This window comes from Fusarium odoratissimum, assembly GCF_000260195.1.
Source record: "Fusarium odoratissimum NRRL 54006 unplaced genomic scaffold supercont1.4, whole genome shotgun sequence".
NCBI classification, from domain to species: domain Eukaryota; kingdom Fungi; phylum Ascomycota; class Sordariomycetes; order Hypocreales; family Nectriaceae; genus Fusarium; species Fusarium odoratissimum.
The window spans coordinates 129359-156753 of NW_022158690.1; the positions used below are offsets into that span (position 1 = coordinate 129359).

A 27395-nucleotide genomic window follows, 5' to 3' on the forward strand; every position below is an offset into this window, starting at 1 on the left:
ATTTTATTAGTATTTTAATTTTTAGCTTTAAAGTAAGAGTTTTACATGGTATACTAAAGTAGGCGCACTATGGGGTGTTGTTAGACTTTTGTCCTATAATTTTATGACAGGTGAGTCTAGGGAATCAGTGAGTGTTTGTAGGGCAAGACATTGCCCAATCCGTATTTTATGTGGTTTATTTTTGCACTTCATCTCATCCTTTGCACTGCCACTGCATGGATCGCATGGACGGCAGCGGCCCGGGATAGCTTCTTGGCATTCTCAGGTATAGGAACATGTTCAAGAGCACGATCTTGCACTGAATCAAAGCAGCTTGAAATGGAGCAGCACTTGTTTCCGTCTCACAGACTACCAACCGTCACTCGTTACGACAAAGGCACCAAGTGTGTCGATACGTCGTCCCCCTCCATGTTCCAGTAGCATTCCCACTAACATCAGCCAAAGTTACAGGAGGGTAGCCCCTCAGGCAAGACCTGGACCCTTTTTTTTCGATGCCGAACAATCCAATTGGCGATCCCCGTACCTAAGTTCCATTAACGGGTTTTCGCAAATACCTTAGTTCGAGGGCGAGCTAGTCCAGGTACTTGACTTTCCATTACTTCCATTACTCACATGCATCCCTAAAGTAGTACTCTATCCCCCATCCTTCAGCTCTTGGTCCCCTCAATTCTTTGCGCAACCCCCTTTCGGCTGCCTCTCTCTCTCTCTCTCGCGCGCGCGCTCTATCTCTTCTCTCCCTCTTTATCCTCTATTCTTCTTTGCATCTTCAACTGCGTTGATCGCATTCATCACTTCTCTTCTCCAGCTCAGCGCATCTTTCCTCATTATTGCCAATCACCGTTTTCGCATTGCACGTGTCGCAATCAAACATGGCCAAACAACCTTCAGCTCTCAGGTACAGCTGCACCACCAGGCTTTCACTTCGAACACAGTATCTAATTGACTCTTACAGCCAGGTCCTTCCTCTCATCATCGTCTTCGCTCTGCTCAGCGTAGGCGGTTGGGTCGGCTACCAAGTCTACATCAGCGTCGCCAAGATGTCCGATGCTGCGTCCGAGCGTATGGGCAAGAAGAACGTTGTTTTCACAAAGGATGGTGTAAAGGTCGGCGTCAAACAAATCAAGAACGAGAACTATGTCGATGCGACGCAGAGCTGGTTCGTCAAGGCGTGGAATCTAGGCACGACATCAGATGCTAGTCAGAGGTGCGTACATCGTGGTATCTTTTCTAGTGAAAGGGGAATAGGTTCTGACAATGTCTACAGCAAGAAACAAAAGTAAACTCGATCGCCACTCCGTCACGAATTTTCTATCTTGATTCGAACATGCTAGGGGCATGGGTAGCACGCACGCACGCAGACATCCATAGGACTATTCAACGAATTTCTTTCACTGGGAAAGTTTCTTTAAACTTGATTCATATTACGCCAGATATCCGGTTGCAAAAAATTGCTCTATAATACAACACATTGCACTTGAAAACGTTTCTGTGATCGCAACCTTCCCAACCATAATACCCCATGAAACTATCTATGGATATCCACTCGTCTAACATGAGGTATCCAAAGGAGCACCGACCAAACCCCTACACTTTCGTTTCGAGTATCGGATCTGCAATTGCACAATCGAGCTTGGATCAAACAAATTCATGGTAATTTTTGAACGCCTGGTATCCAGTCCAATAATGGCATGTTCAATGCCAACTTATAGACTAAAACTCGACCACGGTTATTCAGGACCGGTCATCCTCTATTTGATAGGTTATCCAGAACCTTTGCAACGTCTATATGGCATATTTGGAGATGAGATGTTTTCAAAATCCTTTAGAATTATATCTCCGGTATCCCATAATCAACTCTGAAATTGCAACAGGCCGTCGGCCACCCTCTCGTTATTTGGTAAGGACCCCCTGGCTTTACTCAGCAGCTCAGTTTTCTGTTTCTCAGCTCTCTCCTTCTGCATAGCTTCATGCTGTTGTATTGGGTTCAGAGAATATCCTGCCATAGCTGGTGCCGTCTTGGACGATAAGAGCTTTTCAAAGTTGTACGAGGCAGGGTACGGGCTAGCCATCAAGCCATCCCTGCGGATGAGCATTGACGGAACACGAACATTGAGCTGTGGAGAAGTGTCAGTTGACCCTGAAGTGAATACCAGAAAAAGCAACAAATGTGGGGATAGATAAATGCTGAAAAAGGAAAAGAAGACGAACAAAGAAGAACAAGAAAGGAAAAATCAAGCGGAGGCAAATAGCTCCAGGGATTCAAGAGGATACTCACTTGTTTAAGCACATTGGCGTACCTAACACCAAGATGATTGCCAATAAACTCAAGTCGACCTTTGACCCATGCTCTCTGTGCATCAGTTGTATAATCCTGACCCTGGACACAAGTCAGGGGCCAAGTCAGGAAGTATCCTGGCAGACCTTTTAGGGCATCTTCCTCTCCACAGCCAAACGCGGACAGGTTAGCACGCTCAAGCAGCTCCCTGCGACTGGAAAACCAGCCTAGCTGGTAGGGTACCGAGGAAATGATATCCGTGATGGTATCAACACACGTTCTCGCGGCTGTTGCGTATTCGGGGGTTGTTCGGTAATCGACCGGGGCGCAAACCCATGCAGCACAGCGGACAATCAGTGATGCGAGAATGATGCGAGAGCAACGCATCAAGTTCCATACGCTGACAACCCAGAGATCCTGATATGCGTCTATTCGTCCTGGGAAAACCTCAGCCATGCCGTAGTTTTCACTGGGAACATTGTCCTCCCAAGCCACAGCTTTGTAATGAAAGTACTCGGGCAACTGGTTCGCCCAGGCCACATGTTGCTGATCGAGAGTCTGACATCGACGAATAATATCCAGAAGCAGCTCAATGTTCTCGGGGCTACGGGCCAGGGACGCCATCAAGCGATTGGACTCAGCCCTGAGCTCTGCTGTACGGATGTTAAGTCGCTGACACTCGGCTCCGTACCGATTCTTGTAGCTGTCCGTAATCCACCATTCCACTCCCATAGCCGGGGGTGTGCCTGTGGTCAAAGTGTGGATGATCTAGTCGCTCGTTAGATAACGGTCAGCTGAGGAATGAATAAAAAGGGCGTACCATTTGCGTTCTTGTGGCTACAAAAAGAGCCAGGCCTGTTTTCGTTCGCATCTGCTTCCTATCTCTCGACTTAACTAGTTGAATAGCTCCTTCAATATGAGATCCCCAAGCGAGCATTCCCAATTGCTTTGCGGTGATGTTCTCAAAAAGTCCCAAAAGCAGCACAGCTGCCAAAGTTGAGTCCTCCTTGGATAAAACGGGATCCTTCAGAGCGCTGAATGTGGCGGAAAGTGCTTTCGTATAACATCCTAAAGCTTTGTTCTCAAAATTGCAACCTGAACCGACACGGTTCCCCAGAGATGCCATCGCACATGCATCAAACGCTAGCTTGAAATGGGACGCTTGCTTCTCGCTTTTAAGGAGAGGCACAACGAATTCCATCCATCCCCGCGTGTTATCGTGAGAAGGTAGCAGAACGAAGTTCGATAGAAAGTGACATGTTGCCTGCTGGTCCACCGGAAGTTGGAGAGTCGATATAATAGACTGATCGGGTGTTGGTTTGTGAATAGCTACAGCCTGTGAAGGTTTACCCTGCTTCAACGCCGTGGCTTTCTTGCTGGCCTTGCGAGCTCTTCGTTCAGTTGCCTGCGTCTCATTGCGGAAGACGAGATCGAATTCATCTTTGTAGCCAGGACACTGTCGCCTGGATTTGGCGCATTGATTACAGGTTGGCTTCGTTTCATCGCACTATGACTGTGAGCTGATGCGTCTAAAGGGCCCCAGGAAAACTCTGCTCAAGAAAAGTCATGCAGCAGTAAAATAGCAACACACCTTGATTCTTCGGGCTCTGCACATCTGGCAACCCCTAGAGGGCTTGCCGCAGTAGACCATGATTGACCGTGTTTCTTGATGAATCCCAAGTCCGACGATCCGATCACGACGTTATGTCGAAATTCCCAACAGGGGATATTGACAGAAGTGGAAAGAAGATGGGGGAGGATTATTGTCCAACAGCTGACTGTCCAACGGCCTCCTGGGAGGACAGAGTAAACGAGAACCGCGGGATAGGGCGTACGAAGACGCGAGGTTGCATATGGAGATGAAAGAGAGCGAGGGCCGTAGCTGGTTACTTAATGTGACAGATCCAATATGAACAGTTCAGTCTTTTGGAAGAGTGGATGAAAGTCTAGTAGATGGTGATGCTCTGCTTCGAGATGGTCAACACCTAGGAAGTTTGAGACAACCAAACAACCAAGAGAGAGTAAGAGTGCAGCTCTCAGAGATGAAGGATCAATTTAATGCAAACACTGGCTAGCTGGTGGCAAAGATTCCGAGCTGTCGGTGGTTCTGGTGTTAAAGAGTTCGTCTTGGTATGTACGTGTATATGCCAGGGTATGACAGGGGACGATGATGGCGGACGGGCAAGAAAAAGCAACAAGAGGTTCCAGGCAAAGAAAGGGAAAGAAAAAAAAAAAAAAAAGAGGCAAAGGTGTCTGAGAAGTCGTATCCGAGACGAGTGAGGACGATGGATATGTTTGCTTCGCCTTACACAGCGGGGGGCTAAACAGACGACAGCAGGTTGGCGGTGGAACGTCGACGACGAGATGGAGGGGAGGACAAGGGGGTCAACGTGATGACAAGCGATGAGACAATCTGAGTTTGCAAGCTTGGCTCAGGTTGTCAATGCGAGTGAGTGACAAACGAGGTGATAAGTGACAGATGACGATAGTACAGTACAGTAGATGCGGCCAGAGGGCGGAAGAATTGCTTTTTTTAGCGACGCCGTTGGAGGAGAGAAAACATGGCAAGAAAAAGGATCCAGACAAATTGGCTGGATGCAATGCAAGGCAAGGCAATGCAATGCGACGACGCGATGCACGAGGATGGATCGTCACGGCCCCGCTTGAACTGTCAGAAGGTAGCAAACAATATCGGTATTTGCCGTTATAAGCGTGTAAACCGAATTGCCAGGTCTGGTCAAATAAGCCCAATTGATTGAACGTCTTGTCGATCAAAGTCAAAGTTGAGGAGAGAGTTGAGTCGTGGAGTTCTGGAGCCAAACGTTTTAGAATAGAGCGGGAAGACGGGATGCCGTCCCTGATGTGCACTTCACTTTCCCTAGGCACTGTAACTTAGTGGCCTCTGCTAATGAGTCTAAAGGGCCATGGCCAATTGAGTTATGGCGGGGACTGAGACCACGAACCCGCTTCCACTGATGTGAGGTGCTCTATCTTTCCATGTGGGCTTAAGTTGGAGGCTTGAGCGGGGCTCATTACAGGGGAAGCTTAAGAACCCTGTAGCCTGAATTGGTGGGTGGGTGAGATTCCATAGACAGACCTGACAGGAAGAGATCAAGAAAGATGAACCTCGGCATGTCATTGTAGCATTGACGCATACTCAGTTGGTTCAGAACTTGTTACACCTTTAATACTCTGTATGGAGTGTGTGTATTAACTGACGTCCAAGATTATAGTCCAAGATGTTGAGCCGAGGTTCATGGTTAATATACTCACTACAGTTGAGGAGGGCAGTTAATCAACAGCCCGGCAAAAAGACCCAATGATAGTGATGAACACAATGCAGAACATAGTGGAAATAGCGGGCATAAAGATGCCTTCCTGTCACCGCTAGTGACCTGACCTTACAAATTGCCCGCCGCCTGGGAGGGGAAGAACCTAGCCAACGTGAACTAAGAATCAAGGCCCAACATCCATTGCCAGGATCATCATGCAGATACAATCTGATCGTCTATAGAACGGTCAGATATAGTACATCATCCAATGAGACAAGATCGACGAGGGTCGGCATTTGTGACAGTCGCGCTATTCGATGGATTATTCGAATACCCTTGACGATATGCGTACCTAAACTCGGCCGACGTCCTGATCACGGGACCTTTCCGTTGATGCCCGTAGTCAGGGATGCTTTACGTGCTGTCAATCCTGTCATTGTTAAGCGGGCGGCACAGTCGCATCGGATGATCCTGATGATCTTGGGGTTTTTGTCAATGTCAATGTGGGATATCCTCGCTTGAATCTTGATGATCTCTAGGGTCCCTATACAACTGTGACATATATATAAGCGTTTCAGTACCATCAATATCAAGGAACATCCTGGTTATCTGTGGCATCGATGAGATAGTGATCGATCTCCCTGGTGTACAGAACGCCACGCAAAAGCAAATACTTTCACAGTTGGTAAGGCTGGCACACAGACAGTTCTGACTCTTGAGAGCTCCAGAAAACGGACATAACATAACAATGCTTCGAGTGCCACAAATCGAACGATGGGCTCGTTGCCGCTTCTGGTAATAGCGGCTAACGTTAACCCATGTGGAATGTCTCGGTCATCAACGCCTCATCGCCGTTACAGGTTTCACATATCCAGCCCTTCGTGATCCATCTTCTCAAGCTGAGACATAATAGAGCTGTTATTAGACTTGGCTGAGTTGATGAGCCACCTCAAAACATGTTTTCTGCAGCGAGAAGCCGAGGCATCTCTGTTACCAAGGTCTCCCTTGTAAGGCTGCATCAACCTCAAACCAACACATTCAGCCTCCATTCCTTCACATTTGCGATGGGTGGGCCACGCGGTAATAATTAGGCTTGGTGCCTCGGTCTTAGACATAAACAGGCGTCTGCATTTGGTCGATGCTCATCTCTTTTGGATGGCCTCAATGCGCACTCCGGATCGCTGGATTTTCTGCCGTTTCAGCCCTAAAGTCTCGAAGCCTGAGTTTTCCACCGACAACTTCTTGTCAAAGCTTCACAAAACACGCCTCCCATCTCATTTGGAACAATCTCGTATTTCGCGCTTCGGGCTTCACATTTGCGCGAGCTCTGAATTGTCCCATCGCTGAAGGCCTCATAAACCATGTTCCTCGTACTGCTTGAGAGGCAGAAGCCTGTGATGCTCAAAGAAGTGCCACTGTTCGTTTACTCTTAGAATATAACGATAGGCCATTACCAGTGTATTATGCGCATATTGTTAGGGTCCTGTACCGCATATACTGGATGCACTCCGGCCATTATATCTCGGCAAGCGTTTCTTGTGTAACTCGTTAACATCTTCTTAACCATAAGTAAAGAGTTCAGGTCATGGGCTACTCCCAAGAGCTTCAATCTATCCAGATCAACTTTAACGGTTTCTGTACAAGACAATACCGGAATAAACGGATATTCCCGTCAAGCAGTCCGGGCTTCACCGGCACATCCTTCCCCACTTTCGGTGTGCCGACCGGCATCCCAATTCGGTCACCCTAGACCGGCACCGGCAAACGAGTGTATTATCTCATCAATGTCCAAGTCAACTACAGGGCGTACTCTCCCTATAAATAACCAGTAAAATACTGTCGTTTGAAGACGATAGACAAGCATCATTCAGTCATCATCATCATCATCATCAAGAAAACCCCTTCACCTTCAAAATGAGCAAGATCTCAGACTTTGGCCTCCTCTCCTTCGACGTCTACGGCACTCTCATTGACTGGGAGACTGGCGTTCTGAATGGTCTCAAGCCCCTTCTCCAGTCCAGCAATGCCGAAATCTCTCGAGAAGATCTCTTGAAGACCTACCATGAGGCTGAGGTTGCTCAACAGAAAAAGACTCCGGACATGAAGTATTCTGAGCTTCTAACTACCATCCACCCTCATGTTGCAGAGCGTCTCGGCTTCTCTAAGCCCACATCTGAACAAAACAAGGCCTTTGGCGACTCAATTGGATCATGGCCTGCATTCCCTGATACTGTTGATGCTCTTCGTCGTCTCGGCAAACATTACAAGCTCGTTGTTCTGTCTAATGTCGACCGCGAGTCCTTCTCCGGCAGCAATGCAGGTCCTCTTCAGGGCATTCCCTTCGACCTGATTATCACTGCACAAGACGTTGGAAGTTACAAACCTAACCTGAACAACTTCAAGTATATGTTGCGGGAAGTGGAGGCTAAGTTTGGTATTCCCAAGGAAAAGGTGCTGCAGACTGCGCAGAGCCAGTTTCATGATCATCAGCCCGCGAAGCAGATGGGCATCAAATCAAGCTGGATTGAGAGACCTGGAGCTAGTATGGGCAACACAGAGGATCCTGTATATGATTGGAAGTTTGCCACTCTTGGGGATATGGCTGATGCGTTGGAGAAGGAAATTGCTAGCAAGTAAATGAGTCTAAACTTGATATAAACCATGTAATACAGATCATTTGTGAAAAATTATTAAACTCTTAACCTTTTCTTGTACTTGATCTGTGCACTGTTCAACTCAGAAATATTGAAGTGGTAATTTAGCAAAAGTCATTGACCCTTATCAATGTGACTCTAAGGGGGGTAGTAGCAGACTGGTGTACTGAGCCAGTCTCTAATGTCCAGCCAGAAGCCAGGATAGCTAGCGACAACCAAGCTAAATCAAATCCAAGTCTTTCTACCTGGCAATGACCTTGCTGCCGTGAGAGAACCTTGAACAATGTGATGTAGTAAAGTTGTAGTGTATATACTAAATGAAAATCAATATCGTAAGTCGTAAGTCATGTATCATTAAGCCACCGGCTGCTCAAACCCATGATCAAACCAATCTCCCAAATCTGGCAAAGAAATCACTTCCGTACGCGCAGGCAGAGAGCAACCAGACTTGTAACCTCCCGCCATGCCAGAACATTGATACGTAAGCGAAGGCCCTCCAAAGACGTCCAGCATAGAGTTTTCCTGTCGAGGCAGCTGCAGAGATTCTCCAGGAACAATCTGCTGCATGGCAACCCAATTTCGAAACTGGAGATATCCATCTTCATCGAGCTTCCCAGTACTGTCTCGTCTCTTTGCGTGGTTCAGTCTGTCGAAAGCAATCTCTAGCCCTTCTACTGTACGTTTTTCACCGCTTGTCGAAAAGACACCGGTTGATATTTCTCGCAGTAATTCCATCCCTTTCTTGCAGGCATCCTTGCAACTGCTGCTCCTGTCAGAGACACATTTTGCTACCAAAGCGAGAACAGCAGCGCAGCAGGAACTGAACTCAGTGTAAGATGATTTTGAAAGACTGCTCTCATCGTGTAAAGTCTGACAGAGATGAATAGTAGTAACAGCACTGTTGATACAGTCGTTGACTAGTTCGCTTCTTAGTTTCGTCCACTCTGCAGTCGGTGTGTCCTTGGTGTTGATATTCAGCTCGTCCAGGATAAACGATCGACCAATCAGGATATGAACCAGGTTGTACGTTAAGAATAGGTGTATGTTAGATCGGAATAGTGGTTTGCCAGGCGTCAGGTCTCGACAAAAGGTATCCTCGGAGAGATTTTGCCAGTAACTGCGAAGCCTCTCCTTGAGCTGGACAATGTTTTGAAATGCTTTGACTTTCTGTCCTTTATCTTTGCTCTTTAAAGCCAGACTATCTCTTATTAGTCACTAAATTTCAAACAGGAATAGTTAACATCACTTACATTCCATCTCGAGCATCCTCCATGAAGATAGTTAGCTTGAGCATGGCCATGTTATTTTGAAAAGTGTTGATCCTTTCCTTGGGTTGCAGTTCTTCCAAATCAATTGGTAGATTAGCATCAATATCTAGTCTCGAAATAGAGACAGGTCGTCCGTGTAAGATGCAAATTCGGCTTTGCTATGTTAGATATTGTAAAGGGGCTCGTATAGGGTCTGAACATACCGTTCGAGAGCATAAGCAGTCCACCAAACTCTTTTCCGCAGCTCAACTTCTCGGGGAGATAAATCTCGGATAGTCTTCTGATGAAGATTGAATTGTGTTGCCACCTTGATAGCAATTCCGAAATAGGTACAAGACAAGCCAGCTGGGTCAATAGGAAGGACATATATGCCGAAAAGGAGAAAGGCCTGCACGCTTTCGATGGAGCCCATACCTAGAATATCAGAGATCAAGTTTGTGGCCTTTCGGTAAAATGTCGATGCAATAGTATCATCCATGATCTGACAGATATCGTGGGCATCTCTCATGAGCTGTCGATTCGAGCCCCTAACTGAAGACTGACAAAGATGCGAGAATTGTGTTCCGAGTGCAAAGACCATCAACGCGACAGAGACCCAAGGGGCATCTTCACTGCCCACGCGTGTAGGACAAGAGTAGAACTGGTCGAGGCGTTGTCGGAGTGTCTCCTCGTCGATATAGAAATAGTTTGTTTGGGCAATCTCAAAGAATACTCGCAAGAGGATCAGTGCAGAGGGAGCTGGTGGGAATAAAGACACAGCTTCAAGCACTGCTGCATCTCGAGATAGAAGCTGAGAAGTATTTGCTTTGTCGCTGACTGCTGTGTCTGTTCCCGAGTCCTGAACGTGTTGTTGTTAGACACTGTTTGACCTGTGGGACGGGACATCCTACCTCAAACTCAAAGTCGGTCAGCTCATCCTTGACCTTTTTCTGTACACGACGAGAAAACTCGTGATGAGAGAACTCTACGTTTGCTGACACCAAGTTAGCTCTGGCTATACACCGCTCGAAGCAGAACAATACCTACCGGTTGATGCCGTACCTACACTCGCGCAATCCCTCCCATCACAACTCACATCATCATTCTCAACCTCAATCACATCTACCAAATCTTCCTCTTCACTACGTAGAGGCGAAAGATCTGCGATGACGTTCTCAAGCTTCTCCCTGCTGAACTCTTCGAGCCCTGTGTAATGTCTCACGATATGCTCTAGCGCCTGGATACGTTCCGCCTCAAAGTACACAGAGACATCCTCAGAGGTTACTTCCACCGCAGATGCTTTGATTGCTTGTGCTGCCGTACGAGAAACTCGGCTTCTTCTGAACCTATCGCTGAACTGACAAGGCCTGCCAAAGTATCTGCATCTGTCGCAGGGCATGGAGCCGATACATTTCTCCTTGAGTCGGCGACAATCATCGCATCTACGTAGAACCAATCAGTTCACATCTTTGGATTGAAAGAACAGAAAGTAACACTCACGCTCTTGTCGTTCTTCTCTGTGTCTTCCGGATAGGAGACGTTGGACGGTACTCTATTGTATCCATATTCACTCAATCACCGGTATCAATTACGATAGAGCCAAATGGAAAAAACGAGCATCAATCCAGTCGCAGAAATCTCTAGAGAAATCGTGGGAAGTTCCTGATTTTATGCCGGAACTTGATGTCCAAGAATGCACCGGCTTAAGCTACGCAAGCTACGCAAGCTACGGCCCGGTTCCGGAGAATGAACCGGCGCCGGCGACGGCCTCAAAACAGTACTATCTTCATTTAAAGAGAGGAGAGGCACGTGAAAGTGATGAAAACGCAAACCAGCTTTTCCTCCTCGTTTTGCCACTTCAAAGTCAGCTCATTAATCTCCGGATCCTGTACGTCCCCCAAGTAAGACACTGCCACCGCCGGTTATAAACCCACAAGCCTCATACGCAAGGATGCCACCCTCTTCTCCAATCTAACGTGTGATTGACCTTGCAGCTTTATCGGATGCTTTCCCCGGTGAACCCCCATTGAAGTTTATCTCTCCAGAAAACAGCCGACGTCATACAAAAGTCGGTCTCTTGTTTGAAAGGGGGAAACATGTGCCGGGCTGGCTTTCAAGTCCCGGGCCGGCCCTGACACTACGAGCCCTCTATAGTACTCACCGGTTTCCGGATTCATCGCTGAGCTATAAGAAATGTTTCGCAATGGACTGATTATTGCTGATTGTGGCTGTATATGCAATGCCATTGCGCATTATATGCAGCCGGCCTCATAAGTTGCAGACGGAGCCAATGGAACATGGCATGATTATGCGTCAACCTCAATATGCAAGTCAAATTACTTCAAGTAAAACATGTCAATTCTCATCCTAGCCTGACCCATGCTCGCTCTAATACTCCTGATGATTCATTCCAATTCCTCAGTCCGGCCCTGTCTATTGTCCCCCTTGACCGCCCATCTCTATTATACCGCCCAGAGACTCGACGATGAGGGCCCTTGGCCTGGACTTGCAACTTCCACCCATTTTTCTTTTTCGCTAGCGGGTCTAACTCTGGTACTATCCGCTCTCATGATATAAGGTTGATTTCTAAAGGTATTGCTGCCTCTGAGGCAATGGTCTCTCCCTCATGGAATCTCTAACCCTCAAATAGATTCGAGACGCCCTCCAGTGCATCTGGTGTAGCCCGACGAGCCACATTCATACCTGATCGCGTCGAATCCTGTCCTGACTGCTGGTCGCTCATGAATTGCTGCGCCATCTTGCTTCGGTTCGTTCTCTTGCGACTGGAACCACCAAATCCACTGCTCTTGGGGAGTTTACCCATCTCGGACACACTTACACCCTTGAGATCCTTGAGCAGATCCAAAACCAGAGCTCGCTGCTGGCGAGTATGCGCACCAGGCTTGGCCATGTACGTCGACAGCCGGTCCAGATCCGCCATGTTCACATTGGGTAGTGAGAGAAGTACGTCCCTAGGTGACGACGTGATGGGGCTATAGTAGACAACAATTGTTGCAATCAGCGCGGCCAAGTCCTTCTGTAGTTCCACAAAGTAAGGCTCATGAAACGATGTGATGCAGGCTTTTAGCACATCGAGCGAGATATATTCCCGAATAGCCGAAGATATTGCTGGCGGAATAGGAAACCTATCTGTCGCAAGATGTGCTTCCATTGGGCTTTGTAGCACAGACTTGGGCAACTGGCCATCCACAAGATGAAACTCGGGAACCAACGATATGAACAATCGCAGAATCATGGTACAGCACCTGCTGTCACGCACTCGAATACCGTGGGTGCAGAAGACAAGCAAAGGCTCTACAACCTCCTGATGGGTGAGACAGAACCTCCTAAGGCTAGGGTAGTCCTTCTCTTGATCAACTCCCGAACTGCTGTCTCCATTCTGAATCGGCCCATCTAGGGAGACTGTTAGTTCATTTGCTCTTGACAAACCCGGAACCTCCTGGAACTTACTAGGTTTGGTGGGATCGAGGAAGTCGGCCACCATCAATACCGCCGTGTAGGTCACTTGTCGAAGAATACTCTCCGCTTTCATCTCTTCCTTGAGACCAGCCTCGCCATCTGCAGCCACCTCCTGCTGGCGCTGCATCTTTTCCCATTCCCCGTTAATCTTGGCATCCATCTGTTGGAAGCATGCCGCCAGCAGCTGCGGAAGAAAATGCTCTCGGCAGTCAACAGGGCAATCATCAACAAGATATCTAACCAGATTCAGCAAATTACTCTGCTGATGTGTAGACAACCAAACTGAGTCTGAGAATAGGGCCTTGGAGAGAGGCGCAGAGAGTCCCTCGAACCCGTAAAACTGCCGTTCCAAGCGACTCATGCAATAAATGATAGCATAGGCAGTTTCGCGAACAAATCGAACCGATCCCCGGATAGTTGAGGCGAGACCTTCCATCGTGTTCTTCTTGTCCATGACGCGAGCATAGAAATCGTCTTTGCTGCCCTCGGAAATCCCGGCTTGCCAAAACCGATCGCTTAGAATTCGGTGAACAGTCGACAATGCTTCGCCTGGTAGTCCGACCCAATTGTCAGGTTTGTGCGACGCATGCGCATAAGTCAGGAACTTGAGCAGATCGGCCAAGATTTCTGGGAATCCGTCTTGCCAGAGAGCGTACGAAGCCTTGAAAGCATCTGACGACTTATCAAGTCTCTCAACTGAGAAGGCCAGAAAGCTCTTGGTCGAACGAAGCGGAAGAAGCTTAAGTCGTTCCTCGAGCTCGTTCTGAAGAGCAAGTCCTTCAGCGTCGAGTTCCTGCGAGCCCCAATCCGCGATCTCATGTGCTCGGCGGTTGGCCATGTAGTTTTGAGCCTTGTCTAGTCCCAATAACTCACAGAACCTAGCGTACGACTCCAGAGAGTTGCGCACGGTCTCGGTCTGCCATTGGGCCTTTACAGGATCGATAAATTCACGCAGCTTCTGAATCTTGGCCAGAGCATCCACACTGGTGGCTCGGTGTCTGTGAAGTGGTTAGCGAGCTATTGCTGTGTATCGTCATTCGTATACTGACATAATGATGAAGAGAAAGCTTTTGTAGGCAATGGAGCGCTTCTCATCAAGCGATCCAGACGACATCATTTCGTTGACTTTGCTCTCTATTTGGTCATACACACCCTGCGAAGTAATTAGATCGGGCCTCAAGACCAAAGTTCAAATCAACTTACCAGCAGATGATCTGGCATCTCTGACGCCAATCGCTGCAACTCAATCATACTTTCACCCTGCAGGTCTTTAATAGCGTCGTTGAAAGCACGGTATTCTGGCTGGAGAGCTGGCCAGGTCATTAAAATATGTTCCAACACCTTCAACATGAATGTAGCGTTCTTATTGAGCGCGGTAGTAGAGAAGTAGACAAGCAGCTGAAGGGTTCGCTTCCGAATCATGGGATCCTCAAAGCTCATTTCGAGCAGCTTGTTGCACCATGACTCCAAATTAGCTTCAATTTCTGGTCCCTGTTGTTGATGCTCTTGGGGCCGGTGCTTGCGCCATTTGGAGTAACCCTTTAATGTGGCCTCAATGACTGTGAATTGAGCATCGACGCGCAGGACCGGCATGGAGTGCTTGAAATAGTTTTGCTTGTCTAAGGGAGGCTGGCCGTCATATAGATGCTGTAAAAGATCTTCTGTGCGGCCGAGAATGTGTTGAATCGCGTCAACTAACTTCAACTGGACAACAGCCTCAATGATCTGAGAGCTATATCGGCGATAGTTGCCCAAGAAAGCGTGTCGTTCAGGGACCGTATCTGTATCCTCCATGAGGTAGAGTAATGTCGCGTCTTGAGTATCCTCTGGGAGATTCTCGAATCGAACCAATCTCGAACTGCATGTCTCCAGCAGGGGTGGGATGAAGGCAGAAACAAGCTCGGTTGGGCCAATCAAGCGGTTACTGAGGAGCCGCGTCCATGTGACAAGTACAGGAATAGAGACCATCAGGCTCTGATGCTGCACAACTTGTACTAGGAGCGCCAGGAAGTCTTCCTTGGCGGTGTCAGCAGGCAATTTTGCAAACTTCCTGTCAAAGTAGTCCCCGAGGCAAGACAACATCTGCGCAACAAGTTAGTATGGCTCTGAAACTATGCGCCATTCGAGATACCTCTGATAGCTTCTTCAGTGTCTGGTATTTGTCTTCGTCAACGTCCTCAGGGTCAACTGCAGACCACTCGAAAAGTTGCTTGCATAGTTGTATTGACCCGATTCTGAACATGGGGCCAACCAGATCCCGAAATTCCTCGTCGTTGAAGTTAGTTCTGCAATACAGAGCATGGAGACCTTCTAATGCAGCCTATGTTTTGGTCAGCGCAAGTCATTCGTTGACTATTCGAAATAAGCTACCTTTTGAATGGTGACTTGTGACGAAGCTAGCCCAGCACACATAACTTCAACGCAGCGAGCCGAGGATATAGCCTTTGGGATTGCCCAAGGCATGAGTGATAAGAACACAGATAGGCCCTTGTGTATGCACATCTTGACATCCTCGTTGTCCTTGGGTGCCTGGTTCAAACAGTAATCCAGAAACTGGGACAAACGGCTTAGCCAACCATCATCGCCATATCGCACTGGAGGACCAGGCTGACGGTTAGGGAAGGCCTCTACTAACACCGCGGTTGGAGTGAAGATCTCAACACAAGCCTTACTCAACACGCCTTCCCGCATGGCGACAACTGAGTCGTCCCCAGTGAAGACTTCATCAGAGAGATTCTCGAGGACAAACATTACGAGTTCCTTGTGCACTGGGGAATCGGCAATATCCCATAGTTGATAAAGCATAGAGTCCATGTCCATCCATTCAGCGCCCCAGCATCTCTTGGCGACCTCAACCCAGAGCTGGGCGGTCTTATTTCTGATATAAGCTGGGTCCTCCTTCGCGATGGCTTGGCCAAGGCTTAATACCCATTGTCGCAGGGCATCCGTCTGTTCTAGGGTGTACGTTGACCATCGGTACCGGATCGCATGCTCTAGCAGAGAGAGGGCGTAGTGTCGAACAACGGGGGATTGAGCCTTGTCGGAGGCGAGGTTATAGCCTTGCATAGGGGCTTCGTCGAATCCCTTGACCTCCTCGAGGAAATCCTGGGCTTGCCTACGGGCATCGTTGGACGAGTACGGGCTATGGACGACCTCAAGCGCCTGGTGGATTTTGGTGAGCACTTGAGATTCACCACCAGCGCCAGCCGAGGGCATTGAGCTCCCGTTGGCTGCCATGTTGGTACTTTCGTCTGGCGGATCAATACGCGAGCGATGGATGGCTGGCGAATGTAGGGTTCACGGAAAAGCAGAGCAGAGCAGAGCAGAGCACGGGAGCGAAAGCGCTTGTTCTACGCAAGCCTTGTAACGGAGATCTGGTCACGGAGAAATATCTAGGCCAGAGCCATGGAGAGAGGCAGAAAAGGGCGGATCGTCGTTGTCTGCTGTTTGGGGTTCACGGTTCGAGGGTTTCGTTTGCGACGGCGGGAGCAAGATGAAGCAGATAGCGAAGCAAGCAAGCAAGCGAAGAGCCGGAAGTGACTGGGGGGAGATGGTTAGATGCAAATAAGCAAAGCAAATTATTTTTCCAACAAAGGCGGTGAAGAAGAAGATAACCCGAGAAGAAAAGATTGGTCACAGTATCAAGTTACTTTGGAGATGGTGAGAGTGAAAGCCAAAGTGAAAGTGGTGAGAGGGAAGTTAAGTGTTGGGCTAAAATTCAGAGCTCTCAGGCTGAAGAGAGCCGAGAATGATCAGTGAGCGAGCCTAGACCAGCTAACATAGTACAGCCAGCCATTGGTGGCGGGGCAGCCCCATTTGAAACAATTCACCTTGCACACCTCATGCATGAATTTAGAACTGACAAAGAACTATTAGGGCGATAAAGTGAGAGCTGAATCAGAAAAAGAAAATACAGCCATAAAATCTCAATGGTTCCCTCCGTACAGTCTTGGGTTCAGGCTCCCCTGGAGCATCACAAAGAGAGCATCAGTATGTGGCTCCGATGGACAACTGTCAACTTATTTCTTACCGTCCAATGTATCAAGCTCCTCATGCATGTCCATGATGACACTTACAGCTGGCCCCAGTCGTTGTTGGGGTCCTTTGTTTCTATGTGGTTTAACCTCCTGTCTGACAGGGGCCTGGCCATTAACCATGCTGCAAGGCTGAAAGGAGATCGATAGGCTTTGATTCTAGCTCACATCACTCCAATAGAGGGGTTCAAGATCATCATGCCACTACCCAATTTCGTCTATTTGCTTTAGTTGCTGTTATAAGTATCGTACATTTCTTGACCCGAGATTTGAGCCGTTGAAACATGATTATCCAAGGCAGAAGTGTACTGACTGTACTGATAAGTGTATTGAGTCGCAGAATATCGCCTACTCAGCCAAAGAAACCCATGAGTTTATTTTGTAAGACTGGTCTGAAATGGTGCTGTTTCAAAAGTGATGAGATTGAGCTATACATAATTTCGTGGCATGAAACTGCGTGCACTCTTACTCTGAGTCCTATTTGTTGGCTGGCGCATACTGCCAGAGACAGAGCAGCTTATCATAGAAGCTAGTCGATACACACCGCACAACATCAGAAGGCTCATTATGCCGAATAAAGTCACTTCCATAGTTCATGCTCTTGTGTTCTTCAAACCTCGCCAGAATCTCACAACTCCAGTCCTTGTCATTCTTGACCTCCAGATCCAAAAGTCTTGCGCCTGCATGCATGCATGAAGCGAGGATCCTCACTTTTATAGACCCTTTAGAATCTTGTATTTTGACCAGATCCAGTCGCCAGACACCTCCTCCTAGGTTTTGCTCAAGCACTAGCTCGACCTTTTTCATGCCATATGATTCGTGCAGGTCGTGTATAACGAAAACACGTAGATGGTCGTCATAGCTGCCTGTCACAACTACTCTGCCTGAATTCTTTGTGAGTGGGAAAAGTGGCAGAATTGCTGTGACCCCTGCATCATGTGCCCCCTTGATAGTTGAGGGCGAATATGGCTCTTCGCACGGGGAATCAGGCTCACTTGAATTCCAAATGCAGGACGTGTAGCGAAGCATGGAGTCATCTCCACCGCAATAAGCTGCGACTTGGGCCTTATCCTTAGTTGACTCTGGTGTTGCGGGTGAGAATGCAATGCACCAGGCCTCGAGGGAATTGGCAATACTGAGATCAGCGTAGTTCTGAGTGATGCGGTACTCTTCGTCCAAATGTAGTATTCGAGCAGAGCCTGTCGAAGTTGTGAGACCAATCAGATCTGGGACCTCAGGATGCCAGTTGCATTGCAGGAACAAGATATCTTCTGGAATATCGTCACATCTGCTTGTTGCTATATGCTGTAAAGGAGCTGAGGGATTTGCCTTTGGGTCAAGCTTGAACACAGCCAGTGTCCCAGTGCTAGATACTACAGCCATAATATCCTCTCTGCCTTTCTGAGGGTGGAATCGGAGGTCTAGAATAGCTGAAGGCTGCGAAACTGTCTGAACTAGATGACTATGATCATACGCGTCAGCTACCAATTAGGCCCCAGGAAAATGAACTTACAAGTCGTCACCAATGACATTGAAGACTAGCAAACTCCCATTGCGGCTTTGTGGTGTCTTAGTCGCGGTTGCAGTATCAGTGTCATCGTTGTTGTCTGTCTCTTTTTGGGCATCACCATTTCTTTCGAGGTTGTAAGTTCCCACCACGAACAAGTTAGGATGCAGATTACAGAACTGGATACAACTAGGGGGCAGATCCAAGGTTAAGGAAACCTTTGACGAAACGATTTTGGAATCATCCATGGGTAATATTGGATATTGAAGTGATATGCAGGATTTGACAAAGGCCAAAGCAAGCAATCAACAGAAAGCAAACGGAGTTCAAATGGTGGGGTCCGCTTCTTTAGTTGTTATCCATTTGTAGGGTGAGACTTGAGAGGTGCGATGATCGCCAAAATTCACAGTTGGCATCTCAAATACCAAAGAATTCTGCGAAGCACCCAGATATTTAACTACCAGAGGCTTTACATACAGTGGTTGACTATTTCCATGATCAACTTGAGGCGTAATCTACGTTGCAGGGTATAAGTTACAGGCCTCAAAGCTTAACTGCCGGACTAGCGCTATCAACGCGAACTTGCTTCTGCGACTCCATCCCCTCGTCTCGTCTGGGGTATTCATCTCCTTACGTCAACACGCGTGTTTCTTTATTAACTTGGCACTTTAACGGATAGGACGGCTGAGGCGGTGATTTTGTTTCTTACATTTACAACACTTTCGCCTTTAATTTCTGCTTGTTGCGCAGTTTGTGCTCCTGCTCACAAAACCAACGGTTCCAGCGCCATTGCTGATTAACACAAGGCTCTGCTTTGTTCTGACTATATCCTCCTCGCGTTCAACTTAAATCAAACGTCATGGAATATTCCGATGATTCTGACTTCTACGGTACGCCCCACCGTTGAATCAAACCCTCATTAGCTTACAGTTTTAGGGGATGATGATATGGTCATGAACCTTAACAACCGTTTACAACGCTTCGATGTTCAGAGCTGGATGCTCGAGCAGCAGCAAAGCCCTGGAAGGCCTATTCCTGACAAGAGCATCGTTGCCGAAACATCGCATCTTCACAATCCCTATGCTGGGGTAAATTATGCGTGGCAGCTTACCGAGACCGTAGATCAGTTCCTCGCACGTCTCCCACCCAGGACAACAGACATCACGGAGGATACGCCTTGGATTTTTATTTGCAATCCGTATATCCCCCGTGTTGAGAAGTCTATGGGGCAGAACCAACTCAGTAAAGGTAATGAAGATGAGGCTCCCGAGGAAGAAGGCAGCAAGACTGCGCTTGTCATGGAAGGTGGCCTGGAGAGACTAGAACTTCTCTCCAAGTTCAAGGACGGACTGAAGAAAACCAACAAGGTCCTTGCAACACAAGAGCGAGATATTCGAAAAGAAATCAAGAAAGCCTCAGATGATATACTGCACCTGGCGCACGCTGCCAGAGTCCGCGCTGGCAAGGTTTGTATCGAGGATGTCTCGCCAAAACACGACTGACACTTAACAGTGGATGTTATTCTGCACACCAGCAGAAGTAAACGACGTGTGGGAGATTGTCGCGAAAGCGACTGCCAAAAACGAGCTTGGCATTGCTGCAAAGGTTGCTCCACGACCAGCCGATGAGGATTCTCGAAAAGATCGACTCATTTGCGTGTACACGACCGATTTCGCAGACAAGGCCGACGTTGGCAGGGTGCTTCAGAAGCTGCGAGAGCTCAGATTGGTTGAAGCTCGAGGAAGACCTATCTACTATAAGCCAGGTGAGTCATGGTTGGTATTGATGTCAATAAAGTGAGGCTGACGCAAGTCGATAGATGCATATACGTACATAGGGATATCCTCTGGGAATCCCTGGGGTCTGAAAGCGTCGATCTATAAGTCATCTGACATCTTCCAGACCTGACGACGCACAACAAATGACTCATCTAGCCAGGCAGAACAAGAAGGAATATTTCATCGTGTATGGAGGTTCAAAATCAAGAATCCGAGTGCATAATATAGAGAGAAGCAAAAAAGAATAGGATCGTATCGTCATGACCTTCATAACCAATATCCTAAACGCCGGTGATTCCAAAAGATGCTAATTCCGCATGACGCTCAAATGCTGTCGCTGACCTATGCCCAGTCCGTCCATGTCCACCAATGACTTCCCATCACTGAACCCCGTAGAAATGCTATAAACACCCATGCAACCGTGAAAGCTTATACATCGATGATTTCAAGATCATTAGCGCTGGCGTCAAGGTCGATGTACTTAAGCGGCAGAACAAGTCGATATGCACTGTTGCCGTTGAGGTAGTATCGGTGTAGCTTTTTAGTGCGCAAGAAACCGAGCTGTTCGTACAATCGCATAGCAGCGACGTTGGTCTCTTCAGTTTCGAGGACAATTTCGTCCGCATTGCGCTTCGTCATGGCGTCGATGGTCTTCTTGACGAGGGTTGTTGCAATACCATGGCCACGGAAGTCGGAAGCAACGGCCAACATGGCGATGTAGCCTCTTCGAGTGGGGTTGGAGTGTGAAGCATGGACTTCCAGCTTGCACACTATAACACCGATGAGAGATGAGTCGACTGGGTTCAGTGCCTGAGGACTATTGTCAGATATCTGAGAATCGACTCGAGAGTGAATTGATCTTACCATGAAGCAGAGATGTGCCCACTGGCACAAGAAATACCGATATACATAGATGCTATAAGGCTCACTCAAGTCCTTTGAGATCAATGCCCGGATAGCGGGTAGATACTGAGCCTCGAGGGCATGTTCGTATTGTACGTAGCGTAATTCGCCAGGAAGGTTGTCGATTTTGGTAGGGGCCATGGGATTTTGGGGGTTTAAAGTAAATAGAAGAGACCAGACTGATTCTGGGCAATCAGTTATACTGTTGAGAGCTGTGGTAGTAGAGTTGTGTTGAAGTTTATGTTTGGGTAAGATCTTAGATATGGGCGTTTAAAGGTTTAAAACCAGATCTTGACTTGACACCTAAAGAGGGGCAGGCAGAAATGGAGACTCAACCCGGTATCGGTGTGAGGGGTAGGTGATAGTCTACAGGGTGTCAAGGAAGAAAGGAAGAGGCACTTCAGTTCAGGTCCAATGGACAAGAGTCATTAATTCAAGAAAGAGGGTGGGAAGATCTCAAGATTTGAGGCTGGAGGTGGCAAATATGCAATGCATTGGAGGTATCACAGCCAGCGCCTCCAACAGTAATTGCCAGGTTTGGTAAACCGCACCAAAGAATTGATGCACATGGCCACGAGGGCAAGGCACGCAGGGCCGTTGGCAGGGATTCTGCTCTGCTGCAGCAGCAGCCAAGGACGCTATTTTAGAGCTTTTTTGATGTTTTTGTGGAGGGGGCGGGGGCATTGGAGTAAAAAGGTCCTGCATGGCTCTGGCTATTGCATCGTTAACAGAGTGGTCCGATCAAGCCGATATAAGCGATGGACAAATGCGTCTTTATGTAAAGTCAATTTGAACTAGGCAGAGGGAGAGACATGGAGAAAAGGTCTGTGTTCTTCCATCATTTGGAGTTCAAGCATGTGATAATGCCAGCTCTAAACTCCATAGCATGATATATATCCCTCCCTCGTGGAATGGAATGGTTTGATCTCACTACCTAACCCTTAACGAAGAGAAAGACGCTTGACTCTTTTATCCCTTTGTAATTTCGGCCTCTTCCGTTTCATCCCCTCGGCACCTTAAGATAGCCTTATCTTGGCTTTGACGTCAGGTTCCTGCCTATCAGGAACGGCAAGCATGTCCTTTGAATGAGCTCCCTCCCTGGACACTTGACAATTTTCATGTGATGCACGCGACTCCCAAACATGGCGCAACTCTTTCATAATTACCACGGTCCGTGGCTTTGATGAAACTTCCATTATCTATTTACTCTACAACTTCCGCTGACAGATGATACGATTCTTTAGACTTCGGGCTTTGCGACCACCCCGTTTTTTGTTTTAGATTTAGAGCACGCGCCCACCCGCACCTAAAGTAGGTGTCCATGGGCGTCATAGCTACGAGCGACATTTCTCAAAACTCCAACAATTTCCCTAGTCTATCTTGGTCGGGTTCTTTTTCCTCCCAAACAACTGACTAAACAAGACGACGCCTCCCAGAGGCTTGTTCTTGGGTCGACAACATGGCGAAAAATCTGCGGCGCCGAAATGTTCAGGGCCAAGATGAAGATACGAAAACGAACGAGAGCGACGATGCTTCGAGGGAGGAAAGTTCAGCGACCGACCCGACAACGCACGTTCGTGTTGTCGAGCACGCCGTTCCAAAGACCCGGAAGCGGCGCAATACCTTCATTTTCTTCCTTGGTAGTTTGTTTGGAATAATCGCCGCCGGGTTTTTCGCTTCCAGCAATGATCTTATCGACCTTCCCGAGTTCACCGACTTGTCCATGGACAACCTATTAGATGCTCTGCCAGCTGGATTGGTCAAGGACATACGCGATCTAATCCAAGGCGAGCGCGACTTTGCCGAATCATATGAGCCTTTCTCTGTCGGAACCAAAGCACGAGCTGAAGGTCTTGAAGCATACCATCCCATGATTATGATACCAGGCGTTATTTCGACTGGACTCGAGTCTTGGGGAACCGCCAATATCTCAAAGGCTTACTTCAGGAAGCGACTTTGGGGAAGTTGGACCATGATGAAAGCCTTGGTCATGGACAAGGAGGTCTGGAAGAAGCATGTGATGCTCGATAAGAGGACGGGACTTGATCCGCCAAACGTGAAACTAAGAGCTGCCCAGGGCTTCGATGCCACCGATTTCTTCATCACAGGTTATTGGATTTGGAGCAAGATCTTTGAGAATCTTGCTTCGGTTGGCTACGACCCGACAAACTCCTTCACAGCTGCTTATGATTGGCGATTGTCCTACCCTAACCTCGAGGTGCGAGACCGATATTTCACCCGACTCAAATCACACATTGAAGTTGCGCTGGAGGTGGACAACAGAAAAGTTGTCTTAGCATCGCACAGCATGGGCAGCCAGGTCTTGTTCTACTTTTTCCACTGGGTGCAATCAGAGAGGGGCGGCCGTGGTGGTCAGGACTGGGTTGAGCGACATGTCGAGGCTTGGATCAACATTAGCGGATGCATGCTCGGGGCAGTCAAAGATTTGACTGCTGTACTGTCTGGTGAGATGCGCGATACAGCTCAGTTGAACCCTTTTGCGATCTACGGCCTGGAAAAGTTTCTGAGCAAGGAAGAAAGGGCTGAAATTTTCCGTGGCATGCCCGGTATATCATCTATGCTACCCATTGGTGGCAACGCCGTCTGGGGCAATCTGACATGGGCCCCAGATGACTTGCCAGGTCAGAATCGTTCGTACGGATCTTTATTGAACTTCAGAGTCGGGTCGAACTGGACAACCCCTGATCGTAACTTCACTGTTGAGGAGGGCTTGTCCTACTTACTCAATACGACTGAGGATTGGTACCAGGATCAGCTCAAGGGCAGTTATTCTCGTGGCATTGCCCACACTATCGCCGAAGTCGAAGCCAATGAGTTGGACCCCAAGAAATGGATCAACCCTCTTGAGACCCGACTACCACTTGCACCTAGCCTCAAAATTTACTGCTTCTATGGCGTCGGGAAGCCTACAGAGCGAGGATACTATTACAGGTCCCCTGACCAGCCTCTGATGACGAATCTCAACATCACCATGGATACGGGCTTTACCGAAGGAGACGTCGATCACGGCGTTATCATGGGTGAGGGCGACGGGACTGTGAATCTCCTCAGCACCGGTTACATGTGCAATCATGGCTGGAACATGAAACGCTACAATCCAGCAGGTGTCAAGGTCACAGTCGTTGAAATGCCCCACGAGCCAGAACGTTTCAACCCTCGAGGAGGACCTCGTACAGCTGACCACGTCGATATTTTGGGGCGATACAACCTGAACGAGCTGCTACTGCGGGTGGCTGGTGGAAAAGGTGATACGATTACGAACTATGTTGTCAGCAATATTAAAGAATATGCATCTAGAGTCAAGATTTATGATGATCACCACGAAGAGAACGAGGAGGAAAAGAGGAAGTCATAGATTGAGTGCCTCACAGCGTTTTTGGTTGCGGCCTGGGTGGTGTTGAGGTATTTGGTAATGACTCTGCTGTTTTTGGCAGGGGTTGTTGTCTGGCGTTTGGGAGCATTCACCTTATATGTTTTGCTTTGGCTTGGTATCCTCAAACCCTGATGCCAAATAGGGACATCAAAGAGGGTCGCTTAATTTGTATTAACTCTGAAAATAGCGAGAGTTTAAAGATTATAGAGAATACATCTTGTATCTGGTTATACATTCAAGGCAACAACTTTGGTGGAGTGTGATTCAATCATCCGTCCAGCTGGTATCTGATCAGACTGTGGCGGTGCCTATAATAGCGATCGTGGCATGACAGTGCTAGCCACAATTGTTTACAGTAACAGGGATTCATAGGCAGTGTTTACATGGGAACAGATGTTGATGTAAGTTAGTCCACACTCTGTTCTGTTGTTACTGTTGCTGTCTGGTCCGCCAAGACAACGCTCTACAGGCCTGGATGAGGTCACGGTACAGCTAAACGGGCTTATAGCAACAACTGAGTTCTCGACCCCGCCACCTGAATTCTCGAAACACAACCACAGCACAAACTTTGGCTTCGGCTTTGATATTTTTTGCTTCATCTCAGGTTCTGGTCTCGTCACCTCCAGGAGATGACCACTGCGCTCGCGTCTATCCTTGGAAGCCATTGTCAATTGGCCCGTCGTCTCGTCGTATCTACCCAGCGCAACATCCCCGACCAGCTTCGTATCACGCATATCCAGTCTCAGCAGGACTCGATGCCTTGGTCCCTGTACCCTTACGGAAACGAGGATCATGGCAGATTTCGAAGAAGCTTCTTACTCTCATGAGGAGGACGAGGAACAGCTATGGAGTGGTGAGTTTTGTTACAAGGGTTGCTACAATAAAAAAAGGACACGGAATGGCTGACATGATTGATCTTTTGTAGAACTTGATAAGTGCGTTTCAAGCAAATGCGATTCCCACGAAACGATCGACGATGCCCTGCGCACATGGATAGATTTAACGACACGCCTCCGCGACCATCTCTACGAATCTCAGGAAGAAGTCGTTACTTGCACGCGGATGCTTCTCGCCAGCGATCTATTCCAGGCCAACAAAGACTATGTTCGCACCCAGATTATCTACAGCTTGCTTCAAGAAGATGAGGCTGGGCCTTTGCACGCTATTGTTTCTCTTCTTCTCCTCGACGGGTGCCAGGATGAGACCATGTTCCCTCGCATGGTGAACGAGGCTTGCTTCCCCCGACTTTTGGAGCTGATCAATGGCCGCCGAGATCAGGACCCTGGTCTGCATCGCCTTCTTCTGCAGCTTATGTACGAGATGTCGCGTATGGAACGACTTCGAGTCGACGACTTGACTATGGTGGACGATGAATTCGTCCATTATCTTTTCGCATTGATTGAGGAGTTGTCTGACGATGCGCATGATCCTTATCATTATCCTACCATTCGAGTTTTGGTAAGCAGCTTCCATCCCATCCTAGCTGCCATTGCTTACATAGACGCAGCTTGTCTTGAATGAACAGTACATGCTTGCGTCGACAGAAGTCGGCGATTCTGCTTCGCCCAATTCGCCTCTGACGAACCGCATTGTGAAGTGCTTGAGTCTTCACGGGGCCTCGTTCCGAACGTTTGGCGAAAACATCATTTTGCTCCTGAATCGAGAAACTGAAACATCACTACAGCTCCTCATTTTGAAGCTTCTGTATTTGCTATTCACGAACAAGGCAACATACGAATATTTCTATACAAATGACTTACGAGTACTTTTGGACGTCATTATTCGAAATTTGATGGATTTGCCGGATGAAAAAATGTCCTTGAGACACACATACCTACGAGTTCTTTACCCGTTATTGGCACATACGCAACTCAGCCAGCCGCCTCACTATAAGCAGGATGAGATTCTGCGTGTGCTGAGCATTCTCCGAGGCTCGCACAATGTTCACTTTGCACCAGCAGACGACACAACCCTTCGTCTGGTCGACCGTGTATCAAAGGTCAAGTGGATAGAAGAAGCGCAGTCCCCCACGGTAGGATCCGGTGAGGCTGAAGTCGCCCGCAGATTCCTCGGTATTAGTCTATCACGCTCCCAAACCGCGAGTAGTATCAGTGTAAGCGACGTCGCGGCAGTTAAGGAGAAGCCGGGAGTGCAGACACCGAGTCGATCAGGCGATGGAGGCGACGTCGCTACAGATGATGGCAACGTCACAATGGCTACTCGACCCAAGAAGCCTTTGCCAGAGGTACCAAAACACCGCCATGGAGTGCCATTTGCACAGAAGTTTGTCAACGGGGGACCGAAGAAGACACCCCCTAAGGCGCCGCCGCCGCGACGATGGGGACGGATGAAGACGGTTGAGAAGCCTCCTGCTGACCCAGTTCAGGAAACGGTCCCGGAGCAGGAAGCGTGATACTAGTGGGCAACTTTTATTCTCCAGGACATGAACTTTAAAACAGTAACATCCCGCTGGGCGGTGGGCACCGGTCGATAACCATCACTGTGCGCTAGGGGAGACTCTCGGTTTGAAGATGGCGTTTGTGGAGCTTTCTACTGCACTTGGCTGGACACAAAGCATAAGGCATGGCGTTTTTGGGGGATCTGGGCATTGGTCTTGGTAATGGCTTTGGGGAGATTGTAAGTAAACCGCGGCAAGTCTCTTTTTACGTGCTACTGTGTATTAAGAGCATTGCAGCTTTAGTAATAGTGAAGAGAATGATGATTATGTCTGACAATGGCATGTGATGGTGGCATCATTGAGTGAATTGTGCAACTTGGCAATGTCTTGAAAGCTGTGATTGAGGAACGATGAGCTGAAGCTGTCTAAGCCGTCCTCGGATGCCTCTTGTTA

The 27395-nt window shown here is 48.2% G+C and overlaps 10 protein-coding genes across 24 annotated transcripts; 5 read left to right on the forward strand and 5 right to left on the reverse strand.

The window, feature by feature from the left end:
• Positions 1-192: 192 nt before the first annotated feature.
• On the forward strand, positions 193-1586 carry FOIG_03178 (uncharacterized protein). Of its 3 annotated transcripts, XM_031200899.1 has the most exons (5): positions 193-265; positions 313-383; positions 445-895; positions 953-1204; positions 1265-1586. In XM_031200899.1, the coding sequence occupies exons 3-5, from the start codon at positions 870-872 to the stop codon at positions 1278-1280; spliced, it is 294 nt and encodes a 97-aa protein (XP_031068423.1). In that variant the 5' UTR covers positions 193-265; positions 313-383; positions 445-869; the 3' UTR covers positions 1281-1586. The 3 variants fall into 3 exon arrangements, with proteins under 3 accessions (XP_031068423.1, XP_031068421.1, XP_031068422.1); XM_031200897.1 differs by having other exon boundaries at positions 953-1586; XM_031200898.1 differs by lacking the exon at positions 193-265 and having other exon boundaries at positions 297-895.
• FOIG_03179 (uncharacterized protein) lies at positions 1408-5090 on the reverse strand. Of its 2 annotated transcripts, XM_031200900.1 has the most exons (4): positions 3867-5090; positions 3096-3782; positions 2276-3043; positions 1408-2114 (listed from the first exon to the last, which is right to left on the reverse strand). In XM_031200900.1, exons 1-4 carry the CDS (start codon positions 3924-3926, stop codon positions 1851-1853), a joined length of 1779 nt encoding a protein of 592 aa, XP_031068424.1. In that variant the 5' UTR covers positions 3927-5090; the 3' UTR covers positions 1408-1850. The 2 variants fall into 2 exon arrangements, with proteins under 2 accessions (XP_031068424.1, XP_031068425.1); XM_031200901.1 differs by having other exon boundaries at positions 1445-3043; positions 3867-5045.
• Positions 5091-6359: 1269 nt separating this feature from the next.
• FOIG_03180 (uncharacterized protein) lies at positions 6360-11651 on the reverse strand. 2 transcript variants are annotated; one of them, XM_031200902.1, is made up of 6 exons: positions 10949-11651; positions 10496-10890; positions 10360-10442; positions 9673-10307; positions 9452-9622; positions 6360-9399 (listed from the first exon to the last, which is right to left on the reverse strand). In XM_031200902.1, the coding sequence occupies exons 1-6, from the start codon at positions 11011-11013 to the stop codon at positions 8556-8558; spliced, it is 2193 nt and encodes a 730-aa protein (XP_031068426.1). In that variant the 5' UTR covers positions 11014-11651; the 3' UTR covers positions 6360-8555. The 2 variants fall into 2 exon arrangements, with proteins under 2 accessions (XP_031068426.1, XP_031068427.1); XM_031200903.1 differs by having other exon boundaries at positions 10496-11651.
• On the forward strand, positions 7325-8287 carry FOIG_03181 (haloacid dehalogenase, type II). The gene has a single exon (XM_031200904.1). The coding sequence runs from the start codon at positions 7462-7464 to the stop codon at positions 8182-8184; it is 723 nt and encodes a 240-aa protein (XP_031068428.1). The 5' UTR covers positions 7325-7461; the 3' UTR covers positions 8185-8287.
• Positions 11652-11733: 82 nt separating the features above from the next.
• FOIG_03182 (uncharacterized protein) lies at positions 11734-16689 on the reverse strand. 8 transcript variants are annotated; one of them, XM_031200906.1, is made up of 6 exons: positions 15299-16689; positions 15060-15248; positions 14132-15010; positions 13978-14081; positions 12920-13926; positions 11734-12862 (listed from the first exon to the last, which is right to left on the reverse strand). In XM_031200906.1, the coding sequence occupies exons 1-6, from the start codon at positions 16163-16165 to the stop codon at positions 12084-12086; spliced, it is 3825 nt and encodes a 1274-aa protein (XP_031068430.1). In that variant the 5' UTR covers positions 16166-16689; the 3' UTR covers positions 11734-12083. The 8 variants fall into 8 exon arrangements, with proteins under 8 accessions (XP_031068430.1, XP_031068429.1, XP_031068436.1 ...); XM_031200905.1 differs by having other exon boundaries at positions 11734-13926; positions 15299-16645; XM_031200912.1 differs by having other exon boundaries at positions 14132-15248; positions 15299-16645.
• A 582-nt stretch (positions 16690-17271) lies between these two features.
• On the reverse strand, positions 17272-18870 carry FOIG_03183 (uncharacterized protein). The gene is made up of 2 exons (XM_031200913.1): positions 18476-18870; positions 17272-18424 (listed from the first exon to the last, which is right to left on the reverse strand). Exons 1-2 carry the CDS (start codon positions 18715-18717, stop codon positions 17440-17442), a joined length of 1227 nt encoding a protein of 408 aa, XP_031068437.1. The 5' UTR covers positions 18718-18870; the 3' UTR covers positions 17272-17439.
• Positions 18871-19050: 180 nt separating this feature from the next.
• On the forward strand, positions 19051-20795 carry FOIG_03184 (uncharacterized protein). 3 transcript variants are annotated; one of them, XM_031200915.1, is made up of 5 exons: positions 19068-19218; positions 19276-19359; positions 19406-19935; positions 19982-20234; positions 20289-20569. In XM_031200915.1, the coding sequence occupies exons 2-5, from the start codon at positions 19329-19331 to the stop codon at positions 20375-20377; spliced, it is 903 nt and encodes a 300-aa protein (XP_031068439.1). In that variant the 5' UTR covers positions 19068-19218; positions 19276-19328; the 3' UTR covers positions 20378-20569. The 3 variants fall into 3 exon arrangements, with proteins under 3 accessions (XP_031068438.1, XP_031068440.1, XP_031068439.1); XM_031200914.1 differs by having other exon boundaries at positions 19051-19359; positions 20289-20795; XM_031200916.1 differs by having other exon boundaries at positions 19051-19359; positions 19982-20795.
• On the reverse strand, positions 19893-21724 carry FOIG_03185 (ribosomal-protein-alanine N-acetyltransferase). Its single transcript, XM_031200917.1, has 2 exons — positions 21112-21724; positions 19893-21057 (listed from the first exon to the last, which is right to left on the reverse strand). Exons 1-2 carry the CDS (start codon positions 21289-21291, stop codon positions 20677-20679), a joined length of 561 nt encoding a protein of 186 aa, XP_031068441.1. The 5' UTR covers positions 21292-21724; the 3' UTR covers positions 19893-20676.
• A 295-nt stretch (positions 21725-22019) lies between these two features.
• Positions 22020-24802, forward strand: FOIG_03186 (phospholipid:diacylglycerol acyltransferase). The gene has a single exon (XM_031200918.1). The coding sequence runs from the start codon at positions 22610-22612 to the stop codon at positions 24524-24526; it is 1917 nt and encodes a 638-aa protein (XP_031068442.1). The 5' UTR covers positions 22020-22609; the 3' UTR covers positions 24527-24802.
• A 109-nt stretch (positions 24803-24911) lies between these two features.
• Positions 24912-27387, forward strand: FOIG_03187 (uncharacterized protein). Of its 2 annotated transcripts, XM_031200920.1 has the most exons (4): positions 24912-25397; positions 25470-26002; positions 26052-27181; positions 27240-27387. In XM_031200920.1, exons 1-3 carry the CDS (start codon positions 25337-25339, stop codon positions 26955-26957), a joined length of 1500 nt encoding a protein of 499 aa, XP_031068444.1. In that variant the 5' UTR covers positions 24912-25336; the 3' UTR covers positions 26958-27181; positions 27240-27387. The 2 variants fall into 2 exon arrangements, with proteins under 2 accessions (XP_031068444.1, XP_031068443.1); XM_031200919.1 differs by having other exon boundaries at positions 26052-27387.
• The last annotated feature ends 8 nt before the right edge of the window (positions 27388-27395 follow it).

What these genes read in the sequence shown, in the direction of transcription:
- FOIG_03178 (XM_031200897.1), top strand. Translation starts at nt 870, where the DNA reads ATGGCCAAACAACCTTCAGCTCTCAG. An exon ending in AAACAACCTTCAGCTCTCAG is followed by an intron (nt 896 to 952) that starts GTACAGCTGCAC and finishes TGACTCTTACAG; the next exon opens with CCAGGTCCTTCCTCTCATCA.
- FOIG_03179 (XM_031200900.1), bottom strand. Translation starts at nt 3,926, where the DNA reads ATGGTCTACTGCGGCAAGCCCTCTAGGGGTTGCCAGATGTGCAGAGCC. An exon ending in TAGCCACAAGAACGCAAATG is followed by an intron (nt 3,044 to 3,095) that starts GTACGCCCTTTT and finishes ACGAGCGACTAG; the next exon opens with ATCATCCACACTTTGACCAC. An exon ending in ACGCCAATGTGCTTAAACAA is followed by an intron (nt 2,115 to 2,275) that starts GTGAGTATCCTC and finishes ACTTCTCCACAG; the next exon opens with CTCAATGTTCGTGTTCCGTC.
- FOIG_03181 (XM_031200904.1), top strand. Translation starts at nt 7,462, where the DNA reads ATGAGCAAGATCTCAGACTTTGGCCTCCTCTCCTTCGACGTCTACGGC.
- FOIG_03180 (XM_031200902.1), bottom strand. Translation starts at nt 11,013, where the DNA reads ATGGATACAATAGAGTACCGTCCAACGTCTCCTATCCGGAAGACACAG. An exon ending in TGTAGGTACGGCATCAACCG is followed by an intron (nt 10,443 to 10,495) that starts GTAGGTATTGTT and finishes ACTTGGTGTCAG; the next exon opens with CAAACGTAGAGTTCTCTCAT. An exon ending in ACTGCTTATGCTCTCGAACG is followed by an intron (nt 9,623 to 9,672) that starts GTATGTTCAGAC and finishes AACATAGCAAAG; the next exon opens with CCGAATTTGCATCTTACACG.
- FOIG_03182 (XM_031200905.1), bottom strand. Translation starts at nt 16,165, where the DNA reads ATGGCAGCCAACGGGAGCTCAATGCCCTCGGCTGGCGCTGGTGGTGAA. An exon ending in AGATGCCAGATCATCTGCTG is followed by an intron (nt 14,082 to 14,131) that starts GTAAGTTGATTT and finishes ATTACTTCGCAG; the next exon opens with GGTGTGTATGACCAAATAGA. An exon ending in AGCTTTCTCTTCATCATTAT is followed by an intron (nt 13,927 to 13,977) that starts GTCAGTATACGA and finishes ACCACTTCACAG; the next exon opens with ACACCGAGCCACCAGTGTGG.
- FOIG_03183 (XM_031200913.1), bottom strand. Translation starts at nt 18,717, where the DNA reads ATGGATGATTCCAAAATCGTTTCGTCAAAGGTTTCCTTAACCTTGGAT. An exon ending in AATGTCATTGGTGACGACTT is followed by an intron (nt 18,425 to 18,475) that starts GTAAGTTCATTT and finishes GTATGATCATAG; the next exon opens with TCATCTAGTTCAGACAGTTT.
- FOIG_03184 (XM_031200914.1), top strand. Translation starts at nt 19,329, where the DNA reads ATGGAATATTCCGATGATTCTGACTTCTACG. An exon ending in CCAGAGTCCGCGCTGGCAAG is followed by an intron (nt 19,936 to 19,981) that starts GTTTGTATCGAG and finishes GACACTTAACAG; the next exon opens with TGGATGTTATTCTGCACACC. An exon ending in ACCTATCTACTATAAGCCAG is followed by an intron (nt 20,235 to 20,288) that starts GTGAGTCATGGT and finishes GCAAGTCGATAG; the next exon opens with ATGCATATACGTACATAGGG.
- FOIG_03185 (XM_031200917.1), bottom strand. Translation starts at nt 21,291, where the DNA reads ATGGCCCCTACCAAAATCGACAACCTTCCTGGCGAATTACGCTACGTA. An exon ending in GGGCACATCTCTGCTTCATG is followed by an intron (nt 21,058 to 21,111) that starts GTAAGATCAATT and finishes AATAGTCCTCAG; the next exon opens with GCACTGAACCCAGTCGACTC.
- FOIG_03186 (XM_031200918.1), top strand. Translation starts at nt 22,610, where the DNA reads ATGGCGAAAAATCTGCGGCGCCGAAATGTTCAGGGCCAAGATGAAGAT.
- FOIG_03187 (XM_031200919.1), top strand. Translation starts at nt 25,337, where the DNA reads ATGGCAGATTTCGAAGAAGCTTCTTACTCTCATGAGGAGGACGAGGAA. An exon ending in CGAGGAACAGCTATGGAGTG is followed by an intron (nt 25,398 to 25,469) that starts GTGAGTTTTGTT and finishes GATCTTTTGTAG; the next exon opens with AACTTGATAAGTGCGTTTCA. An exon ending in ATCCTACCATTCGAGTTTTG is followed by an intron (nt 26,003 to 26,051) that starts GTAAGCAGCTTC and finishes ACATAGACGCAG; the next exon opens with CTTGTCTTGAATGAACAGTA.